This window comes from Brachyhypopomus gauderio, chromosome 10 (assembly GCF_052324685.1).
Source record: "Brachyhypopomus gauderio isolate BG-103 chromosome 10, BGAUD_0.2, whole genome shotgun sequence".
Taxonomy (NCBI): Eukaryota; Metazoa; Chordata; class Actinopteri; order Gymnotiformes; family Hypopomidae; genus Brachyhypopomus; species Brachyhypopomus gauderio.
In genome coordinates this window covers 22488534-22514110 of record NC_135220.1, presented here as the reverse complement: position 1 = coordinate 22514110, position 25577 = coordinate 22488534, and the positions used below count along the sequence as shown (strand labels likewise).

General features: G+C 39.0%; 4 protein-coding genes and 1 non-coding gene across 8 annotated transcripts; 2 read left to right on the top strand and 3 right to left on the bottom strand.

Moving 5' to 3' along the window:
• Positions 1 to 48: 48 nt before the first annotated feature.
• On the top strand, positions 49 to 956 carry h2ax1 (H2A.X variant histone family member 1). Its single transcript, XM_077020493.1, has one exon. It carries the CDS (start codon positions 130 to 132, stop codon positions 514 to 516), a length of 387 nt encoding a protein of 128 aa, XP_076876608.1. The 5' UTR covers positions 49 to 129; the 3' UTR covers positions 517 to 956.
• Positions 665 to 7871, bottom strand: zpr1 (ZPR1 zinc finger). Its single transcript, XM_077020492.1, has 13 exons — positions 7590 to 7871; positions 7130 to 7291; positions 6710 to 6800; positions 6504 to 6574; positions 4653 to 4739; positions 4423 to 4545; positions 3978 to 4104; positions 3768 to 3838; positions 3558 to 3647; positions 2855 to 2965; positions 2686 to 2775; positions 1986 to 2051; positions 665 to 1689 (listed from the first exon to the last, which is right to left on the bottom strand). Exons 1-13 carry the CDS (start codon positions 7704 to 7706, stop codon positions 1564 to 1566), a joined length of 1332 nt encoding a protein of 443 aa, XP_076876607.1. The 5' UTR covers positions 7707 to 7871; the 3' UTR covers positions 665 to 1563.
• A 1686-nt stretch (positions 7872 to 9557) lies between these two features.
• On the bottom strand, positions 9558 to 14079 carry LOC143525980 (heat shock cognate 71 kDa protein-like). 2 transcript variants are annotated; one of them, XM_077020487.1, is made up of 9 exons: positions 13924 to 14079; positions 12885 to 13094; positions 12520 to 12725; positions 12261 to 12413; positions 11195 to 11750; positions 10799 to 11001; positions 10423 to 10621; positions 10070 to 10302; positions 9558 to 9944 (listed from the first exon to the last, which is right to left on the bottom strand). In XM_077020487.1, the coding sequence occupies exons 2-9, from the start codon at positions 13087 to 13089 to the stop codon at positions 9750 to 9752; spliced, it is 1950 nt and encodes a 649-aa protein (XP_076876602.1). In that variant the 5' UTR covers positions 13090 to 13094; positions 13924 to 14079; the 3' UTR covers positions 9558 to 9749. The 2 variants fall into 2 exon arrangements, with proteins under 2 accessions (XP_076876602.1, XP_076876603.1); XM_077020488.1 differs by having other exon boundaries at positions 13931 to 14044.
• On the bottom strand, positions 11830 to 11924 carry LOC143526269 (small nucleolar RNA SNORD14). The gene has a single exon (XR_013133847.1). It is a non-coding gene; the product is annotated as a small nucleolar RNA SNORD14 (small nucleolar RNA).
• On the top strand, positions 13558 to 20572 carry crtam (cytotoxic and regulatory T cell molecule). 3 transcript variants are annotated; one of them, XM_077020490.1, is made up of 11 exons: positions 13558 to 13690; positions 16558 to 16704; positions 16989 to 17138; positions 17444 to 17563; positions 18169 to 18330; positions 18654 to 18752; positions 19094 to 19177; positions 19323 to 19394; positions 19758 to 19916; positions 20044 to 20136; positions 20231 to 20572. In XM_077020490.1, exons 2-11 carry the CDS (start codon positions 16563 to 16565, stop codon positions 20371 to 20373), a joined length of 1224 nt encoding a protein of 407 aa, XP_076876605.1. In that variant the 5' UTR covers positions 13558 to 13690; positions 16558 to 16562; the 3' UTR covers positions 20374 to 20572. The 3 variants fall into 3 exon arrangements, with proteins under 3 accessions (XP_076876605.1, XP_076876606.1, XP_076876604.1); XM_077020491.1 differs by lacking the exon at positions 13558 to 13690 and adding an exon at positions 14874 to 14892; XM_077020489.1 differs by lacking the exon at positions 13558 to 13690 and adding an exon at positions 15077 to 15213.
• Positions 20573 to 25577: the final 5005 nt, after the last annotated feature.

Here is a 25577-nt window from a genome sequence, read left to right as displayed (position 1 = left end):
TCCAATCGCAACCGCTATTGGGGTATAAATACCAAACCCTGCTTACATCATATTCGAAAGCGTAGCTGACTGCGGTTAAAAGGATTAGGACAGTGCTGGATAAAGGAGCGTTTATTTGGTGACTCAAATATGTCTGGCAGGGGCAAAACCGGAGGAAAAGCTCGGGCTAAAGCCAAGTCCCGTTCATCGAGAGCTGGACTTCAGTTTCCAGTCGGCCGTGTCCACAGACTACTACGCAAAGGGAATTACGCGGAGCGCGTAGGCGCGGGCGCGCCCGTGTACCTGGCCGCCGTGCTGGAGTATCTCACCGCCGAAATCCTCGAGCTGGCTGGAAACGCAGCGCGGGACAACAAGAAGACGCGGATCATCCCCCGCCACCTGCAGCTCGCCGTGCGCAACGACGAGGAGCTCAATAAACTTTTAGGCGGCGTGACCATCGCGCAGGGCGGCGTGTTGCCCAACATCCAGGCCGTTCTCCTACCCAAGAAAACCGAGAAGCCAGCGAAGAGCAAGTAGTCGGCTTCGTTACCGAGGACACTGGCACAACGGCTCTGTGGGGGAGCCTCCATTTTGAATCTGAAGAGTGTTCGTTCTTTGTCACGTCGTGTTTTGTTTGAGCAGACTAAAAGATGCTTCGTGTAAACTTTCAATTTTGCTATCGATGTTCCTCGGACGGTTCCTTGTATCAACCAACGCGCGGCGATGCGTCCGTGTCAAAGTGAGCGCCACCACACAGCTGGCTAAATATGGCCAAGGACATGTCTAACTTGCCATTTAAAGACTCTAAAAAGCGTACGGCGAGGTGGAAACCAGTCTGCGTATCTCATAGTTTGTGGACCAACGCTGGTCACATCGTCTTCGACATAGCTCTTAATGACATGAACCGTGTTGTTTTTTCTCCGCTGTTTTAACGTTTTGTTTCAATAAATGTCGAGCGCCTGAATAAGGCACAAAGACGCAGTGAATCCGTCTGTCCTTCAGAGCCGCAGAATGCTGCACTGTACAGTTGTTTACGACCGTCGTGATCGTGTAAACACACACGACTGCTCGCCAGGCCTGCCTTTCCACGACAGTCCATCATCCAAATTTAACGAAGCAGCGAGATAGTCTATACATTCATTTACATATCATTGACTAAATAAGATTTGCATTGCTGATATATACATCCAGATCATTTACTGTACAAACAAAATACGTCATTTACCAATTCTTAAACAAAATCGGTGCATATTCATAATGCAGTCAATAACAAAGGGTACTATATGAATAACATGGTATATTTTATATAATAGTTTAGCTATTTTATAACAGCTTTGTTACACTGTATTTACCATCATGGCACTGTACATCGCACATTCAAACCCATGTTAAAAAACAAAAATAGCATACAGCAGCAAGGAAACCAGGTCATTCTGTAATCACTTAAAAAGGTCAAGGTGATACTGGCTTTTTTCACAAGAAGCCAACTTATTTGGCGCAAACTTGATTAATCGGTCTGTACTGTATGATCTGAACAAAAATGTTGACCTCAGACATCAGCTGCTGGTTTATAACAAATTATGTTTAATGTTCAGTCTCGCCATAACCTTCTGTCTTCATGTCATTAAGTCCCAAGTCTTCGTTTTGTTCAAATGTCCGTGTGTACTTCTCAATCTTCATCTCAGGGTCAGGGTCTGGGGCATAAATATTCTACCAAGAGGAATTTCAGAATTAACCATAAATATACTATATAGTAATTTCCATGTAAATAAATGTTAGGGATGTAAAAAAAAACTGATATTGAATTATAATTGAATCAATTATAATAAATTAAAATAATGTGGCGTAATTAAAAAACGATGTCAATTTGTAAATTGTGCCTCCAGTCAAATTAGTGTCTTTTAAGTATATTCAATTCAAGGTAAAATCCAAGACTTTATGATGCTTCACAGCAATGACTGAAGTCAGGTACACAAAACTGTTACAGATCTTAGGTACGAGTTTACCTGCAGGTAACTGTTCCCTGCTGGGTCATCCAGAATAATGTGAACATCCATTTCTCCTGCCATGATCTTTTAAAGATTTTTACACAGACAAAACAGAAAAAAACTTTAAGTACATGTTAAACCAGGTTCAGGGTATAAAGAAAAACAGATCTGAAGTTATTAAATCAATCTGTACATATTATGCAGTCACGGACCACCTGATTTGAAACATCTGTATACAAGGAGCACTGTTACAACCTTCAGTGTTACAGACTACAGTGCATCCATACGAGTACAAGGTGTGTTGACGTACAAAGTGTGTTGCCATCTTTACTGTCTTTTGAGTGTTTCGTTTCTAACCACAGTGACACTGCTGTGTAGAGAACAGTCCAGGAACGAAATAATATTGACAACAGTGGTCCTGCGGTCTGAGTGGTGTCCAGTGGTAAACAGATTAGACTGTGATTGATAAATAGTGCATGCCAGGAGATGGGATACAGCCTGTAATTGTGCACTTTTATAATGCACCATCGAGATGGGCGTCATTCCAACATGGCCAGTGGAGCAGATGACATGCTTCTAATAAAGAATGTTAAGTATAATGTCAAAGCACTCCAACGGCACTAAAATAATGAATGGTCCTTGACCAATAGAGCGTTTGTCCAAAGTAGCACTTATTTCAGGTTGCAACCAAAGTGTGTAAGAGTAATGTGATTCAAACCTTGTCAATCTTTTTCCCAAAGGCCTCCAGTTTCTCAGCTGTGTCTGTAGTTGAACTGTCTCCACAAATGAAGGGGTTTTTTGTAACAATCTGTAAGTTATGAATTTGAAAATAAGAATAAATTGGCCTCCTTTCACTCAAAACATGCCATGGGTGATGTGACACTCACCAGATCTTTGATGTCCTTGAGGAGGCCTTCCAGAGTGGTGAACTTTCCTCCCAAGGCTGCCATACCCAGCTCAAACTCCAGCTCTGGGATCAGCACACTACACGTTTCAGACTGGCCCAACACACACACACACACACACACACACACACACACACACACACACACACACACACACACACACACACACACACACAATTGGGGGAAAAAAAGATAGTGTAGTTTAACATATAAGCAGCGGTTCTACATAGTTAGCGTACCAAACTGGTTTTAGCTTAGCAGCACCTATAAAATATAACCAGAGCTATCTTGTATTACGTTGTTGGCTTATCAGGGTTTAAATAGTCAAGCACTGATTAACTTACAGTAATGCGAGTCAAACAACTTTGGGTTAGGGTTAGCAGCAGAAAAAACAAATGAGTAATATATTGTAAAGCAACACTAAACATTACAAAAACACTAAACAGTAAAGAAATACTAAACACTAGACAAACACAGGATAGAGCAATGGCTGAAAAGCTATGCTGAATGCTGGAAGAATCTGCACACTGATGACAGAGGACATGTCTGGATATTCACCCCATCTACATAATGAACATGAGTAATTGCTATATGTGTTTTATAATCAATTCCAATAAGATATAGTGCATTGACTTTAACTAATGCTATGTAGGCTGTGCTTTCTTTTCATAATCTTGTTGTCTACCTTCAGCAGGTCCCTGGACATGTCTGAGGGCTCAGTGAGGTGAAGACTAATTCTGGTTCCCAGCTCTTCAGTGGCACCACCTGATTTCACCTGTTCAGTAGAGATCAAATATATAGCGTACATTAAGAGGTCTTCTTTTAACAGTGCCTGTAACACCATACCTGTGCTTTAGACTAGTCTTTAAAATAATAAATATCTTTTTTGTGAAACCTCATTCGTTCTGTGTCCACAGCTGTCACAGTTTGTGGCCATAATGATGACTTCTTTGAAGTGTGGAATTTCTGATTATTAGTAAAAGAGGAAATGCATTAATAAACTATCTTCACCGCAGTTGGCGGTACCCAGGTAACTCCGTGTCATATGGAACCATAATAGACAACAGGACGAGGCAGCAGAGCCCCACAGGCTATCAAAGGATACGGACAAGCTTCATGTTTGTTGAGGCTGGCACGTTGCATTCTGGACAGTTGGTGTTGAACACCAGTACTTCATTCCTCATGGTCTCCAGATCATTGGCAGGCTTTTCACCCTCATCTGGCTCACATTCCTGAGGGCAGAATTAAACAGGGCTCAAAAGCCTCAGAACCTCACTGGTTAGGATAACAGGATTTGCATGCACACATGCAGTATATGCAAAAATATGCATTCATGAATCATTTATGTCTGTGCTGGTGGCAATATATTCAAAATGACTAAATGCAACTGCATTTAAATATGGGATATTATATTTTATATATATAGTATAGCCAGACTGGTTAACTGGATATGGATTTCTCCTGCAATCTCTCAGAACAGCCCAAAAGGTTTCTTGCCTATGCATGCTTCTTGGACTCCTATCCTGAACATGACCACAGAGGAATCTCACCTGTATTCCTAGGGCTATGTTCTGCTCAGGTGTCCTCTTGTAGTGAGAGACAGAAAGGGCTTGGTCCTTCTGTGGTGCGAACGGATTCTCGATAAAACTGTTCCCTGAAGGATCATCGATGATCTGCAATGATGGGTATTACAAAGAAAGCACAGGAAAAGAGCTTACAGAGCTCAGATTTCCTTCCTGAGTGTACAACAAATTCAGGTTTATACTGTTGAAAGACTCACCAGTGTGAATTCTTCCTCAACATCTTTTAGCTTTTTCAGCCTCTGAATAAACTGGTCTATTTTGTGTGCTACTTCTGGATCAGTTGCCTGTGAAGAAAAATCAAAGCCAGGACAATATGTCAGAAAGGACACAGCTTTCTTCTCGGGTCTGGGCCCAATATTGTTTTTGCAAACTGCCAATTGGGAATGCTTTAACCGGCACATAACTGAAGTTAGAATTAAATATCTGCAAAACAAGATTCTTCCTGCCACAAAAACTGCAGACAGCCATCCTCCTCTAATACTGTATATGACAGGTGATGTGGTGAGGTGTCAAAGCATGTTATGGTGGGATTGCAGTAGTAGGTACTGTGCCTCTGTTATTGTAGATACGAATATGATTACATAAGCACATGCTTGACAACCACACATTTTGCCAAGTAACTGTATACAACCATATAATAATACAATATACTTAAACTAAAAGGATTCAGTGTATTGGTAAATCTTTAGTGGAGAGTTAGTGGTCTACTATACAGAGACACCTCCAGAAAGCAGTATTTGTAAAACAATTTATCATTTTATGTTTAAAAAAAACATTTTACACAATTAGTCATATTCAATTCTAGGTTTGCTTGTTAAGTACAAACAGCTGATTCATAAAATATGCTTGTTGTATTAAGTGTTTTTGGTTGAAAATCAAAATAAATGTGTTAATATCCACATGCCTGACCTGTTAATAAACTAAACATGTTAACATTCACACTCTGCCTGTTAAAAAACATGTCAACATTCACACTCTGCCTGTTAAAAAACATGTCAACATTCACACTCTGCCTGTTAAAAAACATGTCAACATTCACACTCTGCCTGTTAAAAAACATGTCAACGTTCAGACTCTGCCTGGTAATAAACATGCTAACATTCAGACTCTGCCTGTTAACTAACATGCTAGCATTCAGACTCTGCCTGTTAACTAACATGCTAGCATTCAGACTCTGCCTGTTAACTAACATGCTAACATTCAGACTCTGCCTGTTAACTAACATGCTAACATTCAGACTCTGCCTGTTAACTAACATGCTAACATTCAGACTCTGCCTGTTAACTAACATGCTTACATTCAGACTCTGTCCGTTAACTAACATGCTAACATTCAGACTCTGTCCGTTAACTAACATGCTAACATTCAGACTCTGTCCGTTAACTAACATGCTAACATTCAGACTCTGTCCGTTAACTAACATGCTAACATTCAGACTCTGTCCGTTAACTAACATGCTAACATTCAGACTCTTGTCTGTTAATATTTTTAGTTTATTAACAGGCAGAGTCTGAATGGTAATAAACTAAACATGCTAACATTCCCTTTGTGTCTGATTGAATCTTTACTGTGTTTATTTAATGGGTCATATACAATTCTATGTATTTGTTTAGTGTATGCTGACATGTGTCTAGTCTGTTGTGACTGAAGTGGCATCATGAATATCGTGGCAGTCAAAGTACTGATCTAGGTAAAAAGCTAAACAAATGATAATGATTAAGATAAAACTCTCCAATTTATATTTTGATAGGCTACACAATATAGGATCTTGAATTCAAGACCTGGCTTATAAAAATCAATCTTTCAGATAATCAGCCTCAGTACACCTGTATGATAAATCAAGCTGTAAGGACCAGAAATCTATTAATAATGCATCTGCCTTGATCACACCTTTTATACCAACAAATCTTATTTACATGCCCTGTGAATCAAGCAAGGTCTTATAAGCTTATAGGTCATAAAAATGCACACACAAAATGTACTGCAATTTTCTGAATTAAGCTTTCATCCTCAAAGACCAATTAGATTTGAGAAAAAAGTGCACACACCTGTCTTATTGGTTGGTCTTGTTCCAGCCCGGCTACTGCTCTGTCAAGAAGTCCCTCAATAGTGGACAGTGCTGGAAAAGAGTAGCACAACTGAAAAGCCTATTTAATAGCAACTCTTAACTCTCCCTTTAATTGGGCATAGGTCTCTCTGTAGATCAGTCAGGTCTGATGTGCAGGCACATGTTTTATACTATAATACTACTCACATGCCTTTTGTGTGAACGCAGGGATTTCAAAGTCTAACTCTGGGATTCTGATAGTGGCGCTGTCTGTCTTCACAACCTCACGGTTCATATCCTGAACAATTGAAAAAAATTACTGTAGTAGATGACACTATAGTAAATACAACACAGTACAAACACGTTTTGGTCACAAGTTGAATAATTGCCAATAAACGTGAAGCAATTTAGGATTAAGTTATTATTATATTAATTAATACTGCAAAATTACACTGTAGTAGGTCAGTAGTTAAAGACTGGTGGATCAAATCCTATCTGCTCCAACTCTTGTCTATCTCGAGGAAAATAAAATGGAATATGCAAATGTGACATTCAGTCAAGCACTACATATGGGTAAGAGGTAATATTAGCTAAATGTATGCTGTCACATAGATATTCCTCTGTCACCTCTTTGGACTTTATTTTAAGAGTATAGGAGATTCCGTGCTCTTGGATACGGCCCGCAGACTGTATTTCTGTATTGGTCCAGTGGCAGTGGGAGCACGTGAAGGAACTTATGATGATTTCTTTGAAGAATGGGATTTGGGTTAAGAGAAGACGCGTCTTTCCCTGAAGAAAAATAACAACAAGCATGACAGTTAAAAGAGACTGACAACAATAAATACAGTCGTTTTTTTTAACACGGAGGTAAATGAACCCAGCTAGCTAAACAAGTATCTGCGTATGTCCAATGATCTCAAACCTGCTTCTCGATGTCTGTGACAACTGCTAGATACCCAACTGGAACTACAGCATTAGGCAACATACACATTACAGTCTAACTCACAGACACTGCAGCGTTAAGCCTAAGCCCTAACCCCTAACCACCAGCCCTAAGCCCTAACCCCTAAAGAGCGCAGGTCCTCACGTTCTCGTAACAGTTCATGCACAAACTGTCGATCTCGGTGGGTTGAGCATCTTCATCGTCCGCGTTAATATCTTTAAACATTCCACCGCGAACGTGTTCCTCGCCAATCACTGACATTGTTATCGAAAGCCTGTACTACGCAATTTAACTAAAAGTAAAACCGGATTACATTCGGGAGGTAGCTACACCTGCACGTTAGTCAGCAAGCTTGACTATGAAAGCGATATACTAGAAACGTCTTTCTAATCACACGCGCACGGATGGCGAGCTATCACTACCGGGTCAAAGTTAGATCTCGTCTGTCAAAGTTAAAGACCTTACGTGATTCCTATCGTCAAGAAAAAGTAATAAACTAAAATTCCTAAATAACCACAGGCGGGTACTAAGTAGGCAACTTTCATCTAAGTAAATTTATGTAGGATGTACAATGTACAATGTCGCATTTGTACTTTTCTAAAAAAATTCAAAACTTATAGTATAATACTTATACTTACCAGTAAAGAAGAGTAAAGAGAAGCGGTACTTACTTAGCTTACTTTTTTATTTGAATGTTATTCTATTTTTTCATTGTGCTTTATTATTGACAACAACTGCACTGCTATCGTTATGTTTTTTTTTTTTACAAAAAAAAATGTTTTTTAAAAGACTTCAGTTTTTTTTTAACACTGATAGATTCAGTTTGTACTATGAAATTATTATATTATTATATGTCGTCTATATGTTATGTTGCAAACCCTGTCGATTGTGACACAAATATACTCCACATTATTAAGGCCTTTGACACTTTTTCGGGATCTAAACTGAATATTGGTAAAAGAAAATATTTCCCAGTCTATGTCATTGAGAAATACCACAGGTGTCACGTATGGCTCCGCTCTCCACCCCTGTCTCGTGTGGTATGTTTAGTTCCTCCATTGTTTCCATGGGTTTGTCACACCCCTGTTCTGTGCTTTTGCTTTTGATCATTTTTGATTCCTCAAGCGGTTATTCCAATGCACTGTGATGAGATCTTGGGAGGGTGAAGCTGGAGCTATAATGACTGGTGGACAAAAGAGCAGGATAGGATCAATTCTTCATCTTGATGTGCTAACTTCAATCCAGTTTACAGTTTCTCTGTATGGGGTGCCTAATTTTTAACAGTGTCATAGCACTTTCATCTATTGTTGCCCATGGATAGGCTACAAGATTATTGTTTACAAGTTTACTGGAAGTAACCAAAGCCTCCTTTAAATTTCTGGGATAAAGTTAATTATTAAATTAAACATTAATGTCTAGGTGTAATTTTACTCTAGGGATGCCGTGGATGTTCTCACCACTTTCTGAAAACACACCTAATACATTATGTGACCAGCGGCTGTCATTGCAACATAATCATTATTTATTTTTTTAATGTTATCAACATAAAGAACTGTAGTTGCATATAAAAAATATATTTTAAATCATGTTGCTGATACATTTTGTATTGATCAATGACAAATGGCTTGACAAACCTGGCCATAAACCCTGTCGTGAACCACTTACGATTTGGTCCAATGTCACTTGTGTGAACTCGAGTGCCCAGGGACCTCATTTCTTCAAGGAACGTGAATTTGAATCCCAGCTGAACTGAATGCAACACCCAGTCAGCATTGCTGTCCTCAGCACATATCAATGCAAAGTCATATCAAATGTTAAAGATGCTTATATTAATGAAAGAAAACTCACTCTTTCCATGTGAACAGGCCTTCTCTAGACCCCAATGAATCTGTGCATCGGGCCAAAACATCTAGAACCCACTCTTCTTTTAGTTTCACTATTGAATGGTTGGCCAGAATGCCTGTTTTTATTTTGGACTGAGAGTAGAAGGGCTGTTCTAGGACACATTTTGTTCACCTTTCACAGTACCTTTATGGTTAGGGTCTGTTAAAGATATTATGCACTCAAATTTTCCACTGCATTGAAACTAGAGAGCAAAAGGAGGCACAGATCTTCAGGGTTAGGGACGTTTATTATTCACCCAGACATAATACAGGGCCTTCATAAGCATACTCTTTATTTGCTTTAAAGTGCTTTTTCAGTTCCACACTGTTAAATGGTCATCTTTTAAATAGTCATAATTGCATACAGATAAGGCCTACTGAGATCAATATAAATTAAATAGATCTATATGAATATCTTCCTTTAATCAACTTCTTCAATGGTTGGTCCAGATGAACCACTGGAAGGTGCGGCCCCAGCTCCTGGGAACCCCCCAGGCATCCCTCCAGGCATCCCCCCAGGCATGCCCCCAGCACTCTGGTACAGTTTGGTGATGATGGGATTGCAGACCTTCTCCAGCTCCTGCTGCTGGTGCTCATACTCCTCTCTCTCTGCAGTCTGTGAAGCAAAATAAAAAGTATTTACTTTAGACAGAAGGATAAACAATACACAACTGTAAGACTATGGTTACTAAGCTATTAGAAATGATTGTATAGTAATAAATTACAGCGACAGCTGATTACCTGATTCTTGTCAAGCCAGCTGATGACCTCATTGCATTTGTCTAGGATCTTCTGTTTATCCTCATCACTGATCTTGCCCTGTAGTTTCTCATCCTCCACAGTGGACTTCATGTTGAAGGCGTAGGACTCCAGGCCGTTCTTGGCAGACACCTTGTCACGCTGCACGTCATCCTCAGCCTTGTACTTCTCAGCCTCCTGCACCATGCGCTCAATGTCCTCCTTGCTGAGACGACCTGTGGAGAAAAGGACAGAGTCCAGAGTCATTTCATTAGCCAATGAAACTGGAGAGCACAGATCTTTGTGCATACATTATAACCATAGTACAGATGGGGCAGGACGCTTGCTGCACTCACCCTTGTCGTTGGTGATGGTGATCTTGTTCTCTTTGCCAGTGCTCTTGTCGACAGCAGAGACATTTAGAATGCCATTAGCATCAATGTCAAAGGTGACCTCGATTTGGGGAACTCCACGAGGGGCTGGGGGGATTCCAGTGAGCTCAAACTTGCCCAGCAGGTTGTTGTCCTTGGTCATGGCACGCTCACCCTCATAGACCTGGTGAAAATGATCAAAACCAAAGGGTATAGACTTGGACATTCTTTATTGTCATTCATTGTACACGGGTGTACGCAGAACGAAATTGCGTTGCATTTAACGTGCAACGAAATGTAACAATTGCTTCTCAATTTGTGCGGCAATCTGTGTATGACAAATCTAGTAAAAAGCTCTCACCTGAATCAGCACACCAGGCTGGTTGTCGGAGTACGTGGTAAACGTCTGGGTCTGTTTGGTTGGAATGGTGGTGTTGCGTTTGATCAGGGCGGTCATGACTCCACCAGCCGTCTCGATTCCAAGAGACAGAGGAGTGACATCAAGCAGCAGCAGATCCTGGACATTCTCAGATTTGTCTCCCGAGAGGATGGCAGCCTGGACAGCTGAAGGTTAAATGAGATAGAATTAGTACAGAAAACACAGAGAAAAATGAATTTATGAGGATGCTCTCCAAACAAAATGACGATTGTAAGAATGCCTTCATTAAAATGGCAATAAAAAAATGGCATCAATTAAAATGAAAAATTGCTAGAAACAAATGTTTTTTGAAAAATTAACATGACTTCTGTAACTGACCTGCCCCGTAAGCCACAGCCTCATCAGGATTGATGCTCTTGTTGAGTTCTTTGCCATTGAAGAAATCTTGCAGAAGCTTCTGGATCTTGGGGATGCGAGTGGAACCACCAACCAGGACGATGTCATGGATTTGAGCCTTGTCCATCTTGGCGTCACGGAGAGCCTTCTCTACTGGGTCCAGGGTCCCACGGAAGAGATCTGCGTTGAGCTCCTCAAAGCGGGCTCTGGTGATGGAGGTGTAGAAATCAACCCCCTCATAAAGGGAGTCGATCTCGATACTGGCTTGAGTGCTGGAGGACAGGGTGCGCTTCGCCCTCTCACAGGCAGTGCGCAGACGGCGAACGGCTCTCTTGTTGTCACTGATGTCCTTCTTATGCTTGCGCTTAAACTCAGCAATGAAGTGGTTCACCATGCGGTTATCAAAGTCTTCCCCTCCCAGGTGAGTGTCCCCAGCAGTTGACTTCACTTCAAAAATGCCATCTTCAATTGTGAGGATAGACACATCGAAGGTGCCACCACCAAGATCGAAAATGAGGACGTTCCTCTCGGAACCAACCTATGGGCAATTAGAAGGAAAGACCCATTACAAACCCAGCAGGGGGTGGGGTGGTTTGTTACAAAAAAGGATAACAATTTCGCTCAGACATCCAAGGAAGGTACTTGGGCCATCTTTGGTTTTGCAACCTCTGGTGGAAACTACGAATGGCAGGAATCAACTTCATCACAGCGAAATTGAGTGGCAATTTTTTATTGTGCAAACTATATCTTGAAAGAATAAAAACCTTTTGACAAGTTTGGGAAGTAGTGTATTGTATTATAAAAAGTCAAAATCAGTGAAGTACAAGGTTTCTAGAGAATTATACTATCAGACCAAGGGTCTCAGCTGTTCAAAGCATTTTGCTTGCAGTTGAAGGACCTCTGTCTGAAAGATCCTCTTGCTATAGAAACCATGTACTTCTCTACAAGTTTGATAAATTATGTAGCACCAAAATTATCTACATAATTTGTTACATTACACTGCAGTTACTCCCCTGGACTTAGAAATGTATATGTGCATGTGACCAACCTTTTTATCCAAGCCATATGCAATGGCGGCAGCAGTAGGTTCATTAATGATTCGCAACACATTCAGACCAGAAATTGTGCCGGCGTCTTTGGTGGCTTGACGCTGAGAGTCATTAAAGTAAGCTGGCACTGTTATCACTGCATTATTAATAGACTGAAACAAAAAAGGAAGAAACAATAATATGAAAATCCAGGTTAGAATACAGCCAAGTGGTAAACAAGAAATACAACACATATGCCAGCTCTCCTGCAAAACCCACCTTTCCGAGATAGGCCTCAGCAATCTCCTTCATTTTCACCAAGACCATGGAGGAGATCTCCTCAGGATAGAAGTTTTTGGTCTCTCCTTTATATTCTACCTCCACTTTGGGCCGCCCACCATCACTGATCACTTTGAAAGGCCAGTGCTTCATGTCCGACTGAACCACTGTGTCCTCGAATCTTCTACCAATCAAACGTTTGGCATCTGCAAGGACACCATAACACCATGTGGTTATTTTGTTTTATTTTATTATGTTACCTGCAACTGGTAGCCTTCTAATTAAACAAGAAGTGACAGGAATAAACAGTAATTGCAGATTTTCAAACATAGGAATACTGAAAATAAAGAGGCAAGTCAACTGACCAAAGATTGTGTTGGTGGGGTTCATGGCCACCTGGTTCTTTGCCGCATCACCAATCAGCCTCTCGGTGTCAGTGAAAGCAACATAGCTTGGAGTGGTTCTGTTTCCTTGATCATTAGCAATAATTTCAACCTTGCCATGCTGGAAGATTCCCACACATGAATAGGTGGTTCCCAGATCAATTCCAACTGCAGTTCCTTTCGACATTGTACCTGTGGGAAAGAAAGATGAGTCATGTGTCTAAATGGTGGTATAAACAAAATTCTGGTGTACTTCAAAAGACTCAAGATATTGACGCGCAGTCCCATTACACGTGTTAAATGTCCTAAAAATGTCCATTCATCCAATTTTGAAAAAAAGTAATTTTTGTATCAAAGTATTAAAAGGTCAGCTAGTGATTCAATGCCTGGCAAACTTGTGAGTTGTGAGGTAAAGTTATCTGATGACTCGCATGCAGCACGTTGGAGGGTGAGGCTTGGCTGTAAAATATTAATCAGTGACAGGCTTTCATGAACATCGCTTTACAAAACAGCACTACAGTAAAAACGTACTGAAAGCATTGAACCAAGAACAACCTAAAAAAATAAAATCCCGACGTAGCGGCACACAACCCGATCAAATAAAGGACATTGCGAGAGAAAGGTGTTCGCGCATGCGCATACGGCGATTTCGAGAGGACTATCTCCAGTCATCGGGAAAGAAACCGGCTCGAGAGACGCCACTACCATCCCCCAACAGCAGCTCTGAAGGACAAAGCCCTGCTGCGGAAGGCCAGGCGACAATGCCGGCAGGAATCCACGAGCAGCCTGTGCGTTATGCCTTTGAAAAATCCCAATGTCATGTGTAATGTCGTTTGTATACTTTCTACATTCTTACTTTAACATATGTGTCCAGTTTAACACTGTTAAAATCAGCCTTACCATCCTTAACATTAACATCCTTCATTTAAGTACTATATTACTCCTAAACTGCTTCAGCTCGTCCAAACCTAAGCATCCATGCATTCACAAAGGGAAAAGTAAAACCTTATGGTCAAATTACCTGATACCTTTCGGGATGTGCTGAGGGTAGGTTACCGCTCTGTACCACTGCGACGCACGCACTGCGGGAAGCAAACGTTAAATTGTAACGCCGTGCATAACCGGCAGCCAATCAGATTGCAGCCAGCCACAGGAACGCGCCTCACACCTGCAAGACTCGATCCTTCTGGCACTTTCGAGTTCGCTCTGGAAACCTGCAAATTCCAGACCCGTAGACTAAGACGAGGTATAAGATATCTGAATGTTTACCACTCGTTGGGTAATGCAATAATGCATTTTAATATGCGATGAAATTATAAAAATGTTACATAACATTTTACATTTTAGAATATCTTTATTGCCACTACAACCCACGATGATGTAATTCTTCAGAAAACAGCAAGGTCATGACGAGACTAAAGAGTAATATAGCTTTAAGAATGCCCGACGGCTCCATTAGGTTGATGAAATTAGGTTGTTTCTCGATTTAACCTATTAACATATACCCTAAATATCTAAATTAAATACACAGTCATGGAATATATGTCGGCTATAATTGACTGATTCCTTATCATTTACTTCCTTAAGCTCTTGTAATTATAGAACTGGCTGTCGTCGATATTCACATGTTCCACTAGATGGCGGCATACATACTATTACGGAAAGTAGAACTAAATACAGAAAGAGAAAGCGAGTAGAAACGTCCTCGAAGCAAGTTTGTTTCAAGAGTGAGATTTATGAGAATTATTACCATCTTTACACTACGACTTGTGTTTGTACGTTAAGCTTCGTAATGATTTGGCCACTTGAATTATTCTAATAAATGTCTGCACAGTCTCATAGATTTATACAGACTTATATTTTTGTATCTACTGCAATACAACACTTTCAGGATAAAAACGTTTAACAAGAATACAATGAAATACTGTTTGATAAAACTGTCGCCTTATTTGGGTAGCATGCTGCTTAAACCAACAAACATAACACACAGGTAAGACACTCCGCATGACACACAACGTAATAAAGTTATTTTTAAACAGTCTTGAATTTCCACACTTATTTCCTTATTCTGCATCACGTAAGCAGCACTTGGTCAGTAGGCTAAGATAAAATAGAGAACTAGTAACTGGTCAAAATGTCCCTCAAAGTTAAAAAATACAGCGTTGAGTAGGAAAGACCGTGACAATTATATGATGTCATGGAAGTGCTGGTGTGTATAAGAGCAGTGTAGAGGAAGTCATCTTCACAGCTCAAGCCTTGCAGGGCAGTATGGAGTATCTATTTATTTACAGTGTCTTGTCAATTGTAGGAGGTAAGTGGAAGTGTTAATTAATTTTTATTAATGTTATTCACATTTTTTTGCCAAATGTGTCACTACGAGCTGGTACACTCAAATGTTTCCTTTGTATTATCTGACTGTTGACTTTAAGTCTTTGTAATTTCAACAGATTTGCAGTTATCATGTCACTCATAGTCAATGAAATCAGATGCCATGTGTTTTGCTTGCATATCTGCAATCAATCTACATTGATTCCTTAAATCTATTTGATGTTCCTTCTAAATACTGAGATTTAAAACATTGTAACAAACATGTTAGGTTATCAGGTTCCAGTTTCCACTCTGATAGATTGACTTATTTATTTATTATTGTCTTCATTGTATTTTAAATATGAATATTTCAAAATTAAGAAGGAAAAGTTGTAGACCACCACATATAAACGTGCACACTGTTATGCTGTTGCAATATAGCTCCAATACTATACAATCCTTTGAAAGAAAAAAAAGGCAAAAATACAGCTTAAGAGATTTTTAAGGAAGAATATCAAAGGATATTAAGCGTTGTTTATTAAACTTACACAATCTTAATTTGAAGTGTTTCTCATGGAGAGGACTACACCTACAGTTCCACATGGTTTCTAGACGACCCACACAGTTTTGAGAGTGACTATTAAATCGACACATAGGTCGAGGTGTAGAGGGGCGTTCTGTGTGTTTTTAACATTCTTATGCATGTATGATAAGAGTCTCACAACACCACCGCTTCCTGTTAGAGTCAGAGTCATGTAGCTTTGTTTGTCACAGTGGTTATTCCTGTCTACCTACAACGTTCTAACCACAGGCAAAAGTACTATATCTATCGACCACCTTTAGCGCTCGCTTATGCACGCTGGTGCTTTGAAAGCCACACTTTCCTTTCTGCAGCCCCCCAAAGGCAGTGAAAGCAACGCTATGAGTCAGTGTTGAGTGAGTGGTGTGGAAGACCACAGCTACATCTGCCCCCTTAATCTTCCATATACAAGTGGCATTCTTACACTTTTTGTAAGGGTCCATTGCTACTTACTGGGTCTGACAACAGTGGTTGTGAACCTTGTGTGGAAAGTAGAATATCCCGTAGTGTGGGTTACACTTTGGGTCAGTGATGAGTAAAAACTGGGAGACCGCACACACATTCACCCCCTTAATTTTCCATTTACATGTAGCTTTTTAATGATGCTGCTCTAAGGTTTGGTGATGACAGTATTCTTATGTAAGCTTGCAATTGGAATAGTCAATAGATGTTTTAGGGTTACAGGGGATCTTGGACATATAGGGAACAGTCTGTTTGCAGAAGGTCTGACTATTCTCACACGTAGACCTGCTGTTTATTTTGGAACAGGCCTAATGCAATGTGAGGCATGGAAGAAGGTCCCTGTGGTTGAGGGACAGACACTGAGACTGACCTGCCCAGTAAATCATAACCATGGTGACGATGTAGAATGGAGAAACCCACATGACTTTCTCATGTTCTTCAACAGCAAAAAAGGTAAAACTGCAGATTACAAACACTGTATGTGGTACATATATGACATTACTCATTACAAACTACTGTATGTGGTACATATATGACATTACTCATTACAAACACTGTATGTAGTACATATATGACATTACTCATTACAAACTACTGTATGTGGTACATATGTGACATTGCTTAAGGGGGTAATCTGCATTGTATTACAGAATTGAAATTCAGTTGAACTTTTGACTGTTGTATTTCTGGACTGTGCCTAACCCTAACCCTGTTCATTTATCTTTGTTGATCTGCAGTCTTGAAAGACCCTCGGAGCCACGTGACTTTAACAAAGTCCGTATTTTCCATTTCTGTATCTAATGTCACATTTCAAGACAGAGGCATTTACAAATGTGTACAATACACCAATCATGTCCGCACAAAAAAATATAAAGTATTAGTTGTGGGTGAGTATAGACTTTTTCCTCCCTTTTTAACTAGTACCTGCTGAATTCAGAGACAAAAATTCTTTTAAAACCAGTCCTATGGGCCACAGCATATTAGTTATATTAGTTACTGAATATTACTTACAGTTCAAACTCATTCAGCTCATACGGTGAATGTCTGGTTCTGTGTTCACACTGAATAATGGAGACATTAAACTGCACATCTATGGTGCTTTTTGTCTGAAGTCTGGTTTAAAATGTGGCCAGTTACTCTAATAATAATTTTACAACTAAACTAATTTTGCTGGAAATTTCTAATATCCTAGGTACTCCAAAGCTGGAAAAGACAGAGCATGAAGATAAAACACTTATTAAATGCTCAGCTTCTGCACACGAACATCCACCCAAACTCTCATGGCTTCTGGAGGGAGGTGTAGAGATTGAAAGTAAGCACAGCATCACTCGGACTACATCTGAACATCACCAAACAGAACACTTACTCAGAAATCTGTCTTCAGACTATATATATATATATATATATATATATATATATATATATATATATATATATATATATATATATATATATATATAACATTTAAAAGATATGTGGTGAGTGGGCTTGGACAGGCAGACGTATAACTAAATATCAAAATTTTACCCTGCTGATCCACCTCCACACACCACCAACTCACAAACTACCCGCTCTCAAAAAATACAGGAACAAAGCTTTGTGAGGTCAGTGAAGGACAGCTAATAATAATACAACAAAATTTAAATAAATGGAACAGAAAATACTGTAAACCAAGCTGTAATCGAATCATCTGTGTTTTGTATTTATGTAATGTATATGTTTTGTATTTAATTTAGCTGTAATGTAATCATTTTTGTTTAACATGAACAAAATTTCCATTTTCAATGTACTGATCTAAGCATACAAGATCTGATGAACATCGGACTAAAATGTGTTAAATGAGTTTTCTTTCCAAATTGGCCTGTTATTATACATGGCTCCAGACATGACCTAAGAATGTACCTTCTTTGCTTACAGCTCCCCCAAACTATGAATGGGAAAATGTATCCCAGAGATATACATCAGAAAGTCTCCTGCGTGTGAAGATTCATACGAAAAAAGCAACTGTGAGATGCCTGGTCCTGCATCCTGCTCTACGCAGTTTAATACTGGAGAAGTCCATCGACTTAGAAAACCATAGTGAGTGCACATGACATTTATGAAAACAACACTGGACATCAATGGGCATTTTCTCTTAACTGGGAAATGAAAATTATTAGGGGATTTTATTTGGCCTTCAACTGCAGGGAAAGCACAGTTCTCACATTAGAGTTTCTGGTGGTTTCCGCTTTGCCTTGGCTTTCATCATAAATCACATGAGGACAGAACTTTAACACTTCCTGGTGTTGGAGAAAGTTTATTAAAGGACGAAATAAAGAATTATCGATTTGTGACTATGATGAATGAACATCTCAGTTCATCAATGATATAGAAACATCCTAACAGTTTGTCATTTCTGACAGCTATGGACACAAGCACCCCATGGGAACATTCAGCTACCACACTCGGATTAACGCGGACAGTAATCACTCCCACACTGGTCCCACATATCAGCAGAAAAAGTGAGTATTTTGGAACAATGCCCAGCCAGCAAAATATAAAACCTGATGTAATCATCCCACTTATGTTAAATAACAGTCAGTGGAGACATTCATACCCACATTGGATTAAAATGTTCAAACATTTACAGAAATAATATAGGCATGTTAAACCTCCTCAGAAACTGCTCAGGAATTGTAGTTTACTTGACTGTTGCACCATTCCCTGGTCACCTTTCTGACTGCATGCAGTCCAATAGTAATCTTACATAGACCTAGACTCCATCCCTCATAAACACGTATGAGACGTCTTACAAAGCATTTTAATATCGATTGCTCAAAATTATTTTTAACTTTTTTTTCAGCATCCACTGGCAACCATTCAGAATCAGAAACCACAAATGAACAAGCACCTCGTGTCAGCACCACGTCTCACAACAGCACAAAGGGTAAGATCTGCAAACACAACACCAAAACAATCTCTTATGTTAACACCAAAGCCTAAAACGTTGTTCTTATTTATATTTGAAGACCAGTGTATAAAACTGGTCATTTTTACTGGTATCCAATCTAATGTCTAATATCTAATTGCAGTAAATGAAACAACTGAATCCACAGAGGGTGCTGCAACAAATTTCAGCATAACACCATCAAACATCACTCACGGTGAGAAAGTATACCAGTCTGATGCATACATCACACTCTTTGTAAAAGAATCCAGCTTTTAGACATCAGTCAACCATTTGGACACACCTGACTTTTTTCACCTGACCTTTTTCATAGATCTAAATGTAATTTAGTTTTAAAGACTTTGTAGACAATTTAGAAACATTTGAAATAAACAAAGGGGATGTGTGTTCAAACCTTCGACTTGAAAACAAGGTCTAGCATGCTTGTATGATAAACCTTAACTTAAAATGTGTACATCATTATTTCATCATTATATTTTTCTAATTTAAAAAGTAATCTTAAGCTTTGCATCTACTGGGACATGGTTCAGAAGATAATAACTGATGTGTGCATGTTTAGGAGTTGAAGATAAAGACGGAATGAAACACAATTATGAAAAACAAGAAACAAAGTCACGCGTGTTGGTGCTGCTTGTCACGTGCCTGATTGTTTGCCTGGTTGTGGTGCTTGCCTTTTTCCTGCTCCGCCTCAAGAGGGCGCACGTTGCCTGGAAGAAAGGTAAGAATTCCAGTCTCTCACCAAATGGCAATCCACTGTTATGTGACTTGTCATAGTCGCTAAATATATTTGCTGTATGTTTATGATGACACGAATTGACCCCCCAAATACCCCCTCACCACCACAGAGATTGAAGAGTCTGATCAGTCAGTAGAGAGCAGCAGATCGAAGAGTAGCAATGAAGAGAAGCAGAAACAGGCCCAAGAACAGAGAGTACAAGGTAAAGGTCTCAGGCTGCAACAAAGCCACTGTCACATCAAATATCAATCAGACTGTTTTTGTACAAAGTTCTGAACACTCCTCATTTTCTGTAGGCTTCTGGAACACTAGTTTCACAAAGTACAAAGTGGAGGAAATATCGGAGATTGAGCCAAGTACGATGACTGCTATTGCTGAGAAATCAGTTCCTTCAAATCCACATAAATCCCAGCCCTGTATCAAAGAGACTGAACTTTGAAAGATACAGTTTAATCCAAATCTGTTTACCAAACAGATTCAGTTTCAGTTTGGTTTGTGTGTTGGTGCTACTTTTTTGTGTTTATTTTTATGCTTCTTGTTTTTATATACACATTATATGTGTTTTTTTAGAAATATTATATATTTTTGATAGACAATGAATGTATTTTTATATGGTTTCAATAAATATTTAAATTTGCTCCAAATCTCATCATTTCTCTATTGTAACTTAACTTTGAGTTCATTTTGAGAACACAGGTAAGAATGTCCCATGCCTCAAGTGGATCTGCGAATCTGAATTGGCTTCAGATTTTCATCTAAATCTGCCAATAATAATAAAGCTTTACTCCCACATTTATGTTAGATGGGTTGTATGTGGCATTGAGCTTAATCAAACGTAAACAAATGAATAAACAACTTCATCAAATATGTCTAACTGAAATACGTAATGATATTAATAATGTACTGATGTAAACAACTTATAGGCAAGATGTTCATACAGCAGTTGTTAGTTCTGTAACAATAGGACTGCCAGTAGAATTGACATGATGGCAGATTTGGTATATCTACTGCTAAGTCAGATCATCACTCTCAGAAGACTGGACTGCAAAAAGATGTCTTGAGTAGTGTGTATCATGGGACTGTGCAAAGTGTATTACAAACCAGGCCAGATTTTGGGGAATGATCGTTTATGTGTGAGACTAACAATGTTTTTTATTTGGATTTGGACATTAAATCATTATTTTGAGAAATAAATACCTAGTACTGTTGGCTAGGTGACTGACATTAGGAATCAGATTGTAGTTAGCTAGCTAACCATTCGAGTTAGCAGCTAGCTAACTATTTTTTTTTTCAAACTGAAGATGTGCCTAAAAGAGTTAAGAAGGCAGTGGAAACTAGCAAGCTAATTTTATGAAGTGAATGTTTTTCTATCGGTGAGCCCTTCGTTTTCTGCAGTGAACATTACAAGTCAATGGACTTTGAAAGGACAAGGAAAAATTATCAGATGTCAACCTTGTCTTTGGTAGATGGACCCTAACCTTCTGTCTTTAGTTTTCCGACTTATTCCCATGATAGTGTGGGTTTGTCGTGAGCTATGAAGATTTGATAATTAGTGTCATACTTCCTTGAGTGGTGAGTCATACATTGTGAAATACTTTACTCTGTTTAATCTTTTCAGTTATTTTTCTCCCACTTTAGCCAGGAGCAAGGGAACCTGCTTACCTTTGCTATATTGTACTACTATATTAGTGGAGGCCTATCATATTTCACTTTGGTTTTGTCCGTAATAATTGGCCATTCACTGCTATAAAATGTAGAATATAAAACAGCAGACTGTTTTTTTTACTATCTTATTTATATTTGCTGATGTCCATCTACTTTTTGTCAATAATGGTTGTATGGGTTTATCAATAATTTCACATAAGAAAACATATGTCTCCAGCAAACTCATTTCTATCAAACCTCGTCGTTGCCCGACAGAGACGGCCTTCTAATGGAACTTCTCTTTCCAATTTCGTTTACTCTCTTAATCTTCATAAATTAACGAAATAAGGCCGATTATCAAGCACAAGAAACAGCGGAGTGTAGCATCAGTAACTGTCTTCGTGCAACATGGACCTAGAAAACTGTTCCGTTCCCTATTGCTACACTAAACCTGTCACATAAGGTGAACAGACTCGACTATGTCAAATGCAGTAGTCCATAATTAGTAGTTAATTATACACTATATCGATATAGTGTACTTTGACCTGGAGCACAAGAAAAGTTTTAATGACGGGAAGGTTGAAAAATATATTTCCACAATGTAAAAACCGTTCTACACATTTTATGTACGATACATTCTATAGGAATGTCTCCCAGCATTAAACATAGAAAATAAGCCAAATCCATGTTTGACAGTCGTGTTTTTAATGATTGTTCATGGCAACGAATAATTTTACCCCATGTTGGTAACTCACGTAGCCTAAGCGTATTTAAACCGTCCATTCAGCGTCTAGACATCGTAATTATAACCATTCGAAGTAGATCGCAATCCCTTACATGTGAAAACGTATTGTTTGAGGTATGAAAATGTTACATTTTTTCAGATTTTTATTTTTTAAACCAGCTTCCTCCATTAAGTATTTTCTTGCGGTTCACCCGGACCAATATGACGGACGCAATGACGTATTTGAGCAATGGCATCTATAATCGGCATTCATAATCCTATTTGGACGAGACTGGTTTTGCTTGGCCAAGTGGAGCAACGTAATTTTACTATAGGACGCCTATAAAATTTATGACCAATTCTCACGGGATAAAAAATCTGGGCATAAATGACTGACATGGCTAGTGAGTCGATGTATGAACACCGTCACTGTCACAAAGGCGCATACTGCGTGGCTTCCGCTGATTGCGACAAGAAAACGCAGTTTGTGGGAAATTTCATTTTATGTATATAAAACTTAGCTATACAAATAGATACGTTTATTATAAATAGCGGGTCGAATAAAGGGTCAAAGAAATAAATCCTCACGGAGCTTCATTCTTAAATCTAAAAAGAGATCGACCCAGAAAGAGTACTAAAATACTCAATAGAAAAAAAGGTGTTCAATGGATTCTGTAGCTACTTTACAAAAGACATGTATCACTCACATCGAGGTGGTTTCTCAAAGTACCATTACCAGGAAAGAGTTAAGATTAAGGTTAGGGATAGTCTCTATGCAGCATTTTATAAAACAGCTCTTTAATTTGGTTAGTAATAATATATTTATAAGGAAGAATCCAAATCAAATCGCTGTTTTGTCTATGTTCAGCTGACCACTGATTCTTTACTAATGGAATGGATTTTTTAGATAGCAGCTGCCTTTTATAGTTACATTTTTTAATCCACAATATCTAATCTTTTAACAGAGGTCACATAATTCTGTACAGAGAAATCCTTTGTAATATTGTGATTCCCTTTAAGTAAGGAGGAAATATTTTCTGGAATCCAATCACATAGCTTAAAATCGACATATGGTCTGACAATATAAAATTTCAGAGTGTGTAATAATATGATAATTATCATCAAGTAACTGGTGTATGAATAGAATATTGTTTTTATTCCACATATAAATATACATCTAGAAAATAATGATCTTGCCTTATGAGTAACAGGCTCATTATTCCAAAGCAAAGACTGATATGATGAAAAATTATGCTTGTATATCAACAGAGCACAACCTTGGAGAGTCAAATCTCTAGTCAACCAGTTATGATTAGAGTAAAGTTTGATTTGTTCGTATTTCAAGGATCTTTAGAGATCTTTAATATCATTATATGAAGTTGAAACCATATTATCAAAGGTGTGGCCCAGATTGTAAAAAAGCAAAGTATAAAATATTAATTTGTGGATGATCATGTCAAATGCCTTCTGAAAATCAAGAAACATTATACCACAGTTAGTTCCGACCCTACAATGTGATTGGCTGAGAGGCGATCTAGGAGTGCCAATATTACATGTTATAGCACTGTAACCGAAGCTCTCCATGTATTACTCCGCCACATACAGGTAACCTAGCAACGAAGCGGCGTTTACAAGCCAAACCGCGCAACTACAAACAAGTATCAAAAGTATCAAAATGAATTACACGGATTTAATTAAATCTATTGGCTTCGAAACCATTTGTTTCGATCTGAAACTGGAGGATGACGTTATAAATGACCAGCCTGATTCCTCCAATGAGCCTCCAAGGTTTGTCATGCTTACAAATAATGATTTGGATGAGCTGGAAATGCAGAAAAACGAAATTAATACCGTTAAACAAACGTCCTGGGCTCTTAACGTATTTACATCCTGGTTAAAGAGCAACAACACTGCAGTCGATTTTAGTATTATCAACAAAAATGAAATGAATCAGCTTTTACGACGTTTTTATGGATCCGTCAGAAACGTGAAGGGAGAGTTATATGGCATCAGCAGCTTCGTTGGTTTAGAGCTGGACTGAACATATACCTGAACGATCAGCCGTGGATGGTCAATAATTGTACTTTATTTTTAATAAATACAACTTTATCAACAGTTGTTTTTGTGTATATTTACCTCTATAATATTTATTGGGTAAGGCTGTTCGAGTGTTGTGTAAGTTTAGCAGCCATTGAATGGAACTATTTTAACTGGCGGAGTGTTTTTAACCAAACAGGTCGTATTTTCTCGTCCTCTTTTACTCAAAATCTTTCAATAAACAGCGATAATGGAACTGTGGTATAATCGCAATAATACACTCGAGGTTCGTGCTATAACGGGTAATATCGGCACTGCTGTGCTGATCTACGGCACTCGGCCTGCGGCCTCGTGCCTACGACCGCAGCACAGCAGTGCCGATATTACCCGTTATAGCACTCCCTCTCGTGTATTATTGCGTCAGTATGAAGGGTTGCCTTCTAATATTTCACAATAATGAACGAGGGCCATTATCAAATGACGCAATAATACACGAGAGGGAGTGCTATAACGGGTAATATCGGCACTGCTGTGCTGCGGTCGTAGGCACGAGGCCGCAGGCCGAGTGCCGTAGATCAGCACAGCAGTGCCGATATTACCCGTTATAGCACGAACCTCGAGTGTATTATTGCGATTATACCACAGTTCCATTATCGCTGTTTATTGAAAGATTTTGAGTAAAAGAGGATGAGAAAATACGACCTGTTTGGTAAAATACTCCGCCAGTTAAAATAGTTCCATTCAATGGCTCGCTGCTAAACTTACACAACACTGGAATAGCCTTACCCAATAAATATTATAGAGGTAAATATACACAAAAACAACTATTGATAAAGTTGAATTTATTAAAAATAAAGTACAACAATTATTGTCCATCCACGGCTGATCGGATGTTCGTTCAGGTATCTGTTCAGTCCAGCTCTTAAACCAACGAAGCTGCTGATGCTATATAACTCTCCCTTCACGTTTCTGACGGATCCATAAAAACGGCGTAAAAGCTGATTCATTTCATTTTTGTTGATAATACTAAAATCGACTGCAATGTCATTGCTTTTTAACCAGGATGTAAATATATTAAGAGCCCAGGACGTTTGTTTTACGGTATTAACTTCGTTTCTCTGAATTTCCAGCTCATCCAAATCATTGTTTGTAAGCGTGACAAACCTTGGCTCATTGGAGGAATCAGGCTGGTCATTTATAGCTTCATCCTCCAGTTTCAGATCGAAACAAATGCTTTC

Coding starts and splice junctions, on each gene's coding strand:
- LOC143525980 (XM_077020487.1), bottom strand. CDS start 13,089: ATGTCGAAAGGAACTGCAGTTGGAATTGATCTGGGAACCACCTATTCA. Junction 11,751..12,260: donor CATATGGCTTGGATAAAAAG/GTTGGTCACATG, acceptor AATTGCCCATAG/GTTGGTTCCGAGAGGAACGT. Junction 11,002..11,194: donor GGCTGTGGCTTACGGGGCAG/GTCAGTTACAGA, acceptor TTTAACCTTCAG/CTGTCCAGGCTGCCATCCTC.
- zpr1 (XM_077020492.1), bottom strand. CDS start 7,706: ATGTCAGTGATTGGCGAGGAACACGTTCGCGGTGGAATGTTTAAAGAT. Junction 6,801..7,129: donor TTAAAATAAAGTCCAAAGAG/GTGACAGAGGAA, acceptor TCAATTGTTCAG/GATATGAACCGTGAGGTTGT. Junction 3,839..3,977: donor AACAAACATGAAGCTTGTCC/GTATCCTTTGAT, acceptor ACTAATAATCAG/AAATTCCACACTTCAAAGAA.
- h2ax1 (XM_077020493.1), top strand. CDS start 130: ATGTCTGGCAGGGGCAAAACCGGAGGAAAAGCTCGGGCTAAAGCCAAG.
- crtam (XM_077020489.1), top strand. CDS start 15,171: ATGGAGTATCTATTTATTTACAGTGTCTTGTCAATTGTAGGAG. Junction 15,214..16,557: donor TGTCTTGTCAATTGTAGGAG/GTAAGTGGAAGT, acceptor ATTTTGGAACAG/GCCTAATGCAATGTGAGGCA. Junction 20,137..20,230: donor CCAAGAACAGAGAGTACAAG/GTAAAGGTCTCA, acceptor CATTTTCTGTAG/GCTTCTGGAACACTAGTTTC.